Source organism: Otolemur garnettii, unplaced genomic scaffold (assembly GCF_000181295.1).
Source record: "Otolemur garnettii isolate 467f Iridium unplaced genomic scaffold, OtoGar3 scaffold00179, whole genome shotgun sequence".
NCBI classification, from domain to species: domain Eukaryota; kingdom Metazoa; phylum Chordata; class Mammalia; order Primates; family Galagidae; genus Otolemur; species Otolemur garnettii.
Window position 1 is genome coordinate 681,118 of NW_003852574.1, and position 3,682 is coordinate 684,799.

Here is a 3,682-nt window from a genome sequence, read left to right on the forward strand (position 1 = left end):
AAAAAAAAAAAAAAAAAAAAAAAATTGACCAACCCCAACTGTCAGATATACACTTGAATCACTGAAGATCCAAGTATGATTTGAATTCCCTGACATTTGTACACTGGTAAAATGTTACCTCTATTTTAATTATTGCTATAATCATGTTTGTATTATTGATTCATTTATTGACTTTGAATTTTTGTTTTTAAGAGGATGTATAAATTTTTACCTGTTTAAATAAAATTTAATATCAAAGCCCAGTCACTGTGGCTCTTGCTTGTGATCCTAGTATTCTGGGATTCTGAGGCAGATGGATTGCCTGAGCTCAGGTGTTGGAGGCCAGCCTGAGCAAGAGCAGGACCCTGTCTCTAAAAATAGCTGGGTGTTGTGGCAGGTGCCGGTAGTCCCAGCGACTCAGGAGGGTGAGGCAAGAGAATCACTTAAGCCCAAGAGTTTGAGGTTGCTGTGAGCTGTGACACCACGGCACTCTATCCAGGGCGACATAGTGAGACTCTGTGTCAAAAAAAAAAAAAAAGAAAAAAAATAGATTGTTCCAACTCTGTTAAGATATTTTGGTGGAATTAGAAATAGTAATTATGGCCAATATTTTTGGGTGCTTAGAAAAAAATATGGTAATAAAGACTTTTTCAATAATTTGGACCAAAATGCCTAGAATTTTGCAGTGCTATCCTGGCAAAGAATTACTGGCATATAACAGACAAAATCTTTGGTTAAAAGACCTAGACCTGAAAAGTTTAAAGTTTGTTAGAAGTTTTATAACCCAGTATTTTAAGTGGTTTTAGCATAATCATTACTTTGCTTTCATAGTTAACTTTTTCCAGTCCTAGGAAAAGCCCTTCTGTGATTATAAAGCCAGAAGCATATTCTCCACAATTTGGAAAAACATCTTTTCCTACAAAGGAGTCTTTTAGTGCTAACATGTCCCTTCCCCACCCCTGCCAGACAGAGCCAGGATACAAGCCTCTTGTGGGCAGAGAGGGTAAGTCAGTTTAATACTGTATAACAAACTACCCAAACTTAGGGTTTACAACAATAATTATTTTCTCCCAATTTCTGTCTGACAGGGCACAGTGGGATTTAGGTTATCTCTATTGGGACTGGAATCACTGACAGCTTATCTGAGGCTGAAAGATTAATTTCAGAATGCCACACTTAGTAGCTAGTGGTATAATTCTCTCCACAGGGCTCCTCATAACCTGGTGAATGACTTCCTCTAATGATAGCAAACCCAGAGAGAGGGACAGGCAGAAACTATCCTTTTTTTCTGTTTTTGTTTTGGGGGGAGTTTTTTGAGACAGAGTCTCACTGTGTTACCCTTGGTATAGTGCTGTGCTGTCACAGCTCACAGCAACCTCAAACTCCTGGGCTCAAGTGATTCTCTTGCCTCAGCCTTCCAAGTAGCTGAGACTACAGGCACTTGCCACAACGTCTGTCTATTTTTTGTTGCAGTTGTCATTGTTGGTTAGCTGGCCTGGGCCTCGTTCAAACCCGCCAACTTGGGTGTATGTGGCTGGCACCATAACCACTGTGCTACAGGTGGGAAGCCCAGAAGCTATCCTTTTAATGGCCTAGCCTCAGAAGTCAGGTAGCATCACTTTTGCTACATTGTATTCGTTAGAAGCAAGTTACTGAGTCACATTCAAGGAGAAGGAAGCTAGGCTATTCCTTTTGAAGAGAGTTATGTTAAATAATTTGTGGGCTTTTTTTTTTTTCTTTAAGAGACAGGGCCTCTTTCTGTCACCCAGAATAGAATAGAGTGCAGTGGAAGGCAAGCTTAAAACTCCTGTACTCAAGTGATCTTCCTTCTGTCTCAGCCTCCCAAGTAGCTGGGACTATAGGTACATGTCACCATGTCCTGCTTATTTTTCTGTAAGAGATGGGGTCTGCTGTGTTACCCAGATTGGCCTTAAACTCCTGGCCTCAAGTGATCCTCCCATCTCAGCCTCCCAAAGTGCTGGGATTGCAGGGGTAAGCCACCATGCTCAGCCTTACCGTATTTTAAAACCATCACAGTCAGTATCAGTTGACCATTCTTGAAACAGCTAGTATGTAGGGACCTGTGTTCTTTTTCTAGTCCAGCCTTGAGTTTGTATGACTCAGTTCAGACTAAGGAAACGCTGCTGCTTCTGGAGAGAGATAGTCTAACATTAGTAGTTTTTCTGCTATGCTTGCTTATCTTATAATGCAGATATATTAACTGTCTTCCCATTGTTAGCCTTTTCACATCATTGGCCATCACACTAGTTCTGAGAAACTGCAGGCCACTTGTATTTTTGGTGTCTGGCAACTAAAGAGGCAGTGTAGGGTAGTGTAAAAAGCAGACAGTAGAGCCCAACTGCCTGGATGTGGGTCCCAATTATACTGCTTTTACTGGCTTATATGATTTGGGCAAGTCTCTTAACCTCTGTGCCTCAGTTTCCCTACCTGTAAAACAGAACTAATGATAATTCCTAGGATAGCTATAAGGAACAAATGAGCTTGTATATGTAAGGCTCTTAGGGCAGTGTTTGACACATAATAAACACCATATAAATGTTAGCAATTACTGTATTTGTCTAATTTCTTTTTTTTTTGAGATAGAGCCTCAAGCTGTCACTCTGGTTAGATAGAGTGCTGTGGTGTCACAGCTCACAGCAACCTCAAACTCCTGGGCCCAAGCAATTCTCTTGCCTCAGCCTCCCACGTAGCTAGGACTATAGGTACCTGCCACAACACCCGCCTATTTTTTGGCCCGGGCTGGATTCAAACCTGCCAGCTCCGGTGTATGTGGCTGGTACCCTAGCCTCCTGAGCTATAGGCACCGAGCCAATTTTTTTCTAAATTTCATCATCTTGAAGAGAGGCAAATAGTTTAATTTCCTTTACTTGTATGAGTTCTTGTTTTATCTGAGAAAGGTACTCGGGCTCTTGAGCTGCTTTGGCTCTTCTTCTGATCCAAGGTTGAAGATGTAGAATAATCTGTTTTAAACTCATTACATATAAGAGTTTCTGATATGCCTGTACTTTTGTGGTAACGTTTTGATTTATATTTAATCTAGTTTCAGATAATAAGACCCATAGTCTGAGAGGCAATCCAATAAAGCAAGAAGAGGCCCAGAAAAGCTTTCTTGACAACTGGAGGCAGAGATCGAACACTCAAGGTATCAGAATCTCTGCTTCTCTTTTGGGGGCCTGCACTGCTCTAGTTGTCCTCTGCAATACATAGAATTGCCTGGAGAACTTCCTGAGGCTCTGAGAACCAGGCAGTCTTTCAGAGAGTCTAGGGAAGGAGAAGTCTATGACTTAAGCAGAATAAAGAAAAAAAGGCCAAGAGCAAGTGTGTCCCAAAGCCTTCTGCATCTACAGGCATCTTAACAGGGCTTAATGGCAGTTTAAAGCAGCAGTTCTCAACCTGTGGGTTGCAACCCCTTTCTAACAATGGAAATACAGGGCGGTGCCTGTGGCTCAGTGAGTAGGGCACCTGCCCCATATACCGAGGGTGATGGATTCAAGCCCAGCCCTGGCCAAACTGCAACAAAAAAATAGCTGAACATTGTGGCAGGTGCCTGTTGTCCCAGCTACTCGGGAGGCTGAGGCAAGAGAACCACTTAAGCCCAGGACTTGGAGGTTGCTGTGAGCTATGACACCACAGAACTCTATCGAGGGTGATAAAGTAAGACTTTGTCTCTTTTTTTTTTTTT

The 3,682-nt window shown here is 42.0% G+C and overlaps 1 protein-coding gene across 4 annotated transcripts in view; it reads left to right on the forward strand.

The window, feature by feature from the left end:
- Window positions 1–3,682, forward strand: part of ATRIP (ATR interacting protein) — a 25,013-nt gene that overhangs the window by 14,679 nt on the left and 6,652 nt on the right. For all 4 annotated transcript variants that reach the window (XM_012811905.2, XM_023519557.1, XM_023519555.1 and 1 more), the window contains exons 5-6: window positions 825–982; window positions 3,041–3,142. In XM_012811905.2, coding sequence (XP_012667359.1) covers window positions 825–982; window positions 3,041–3,142 — 260 coding nt within the window. The remainder of the gene's footprint in view (window positions 1–824; window positions 983–3,040; window positions 3,143–3,682) is intronic.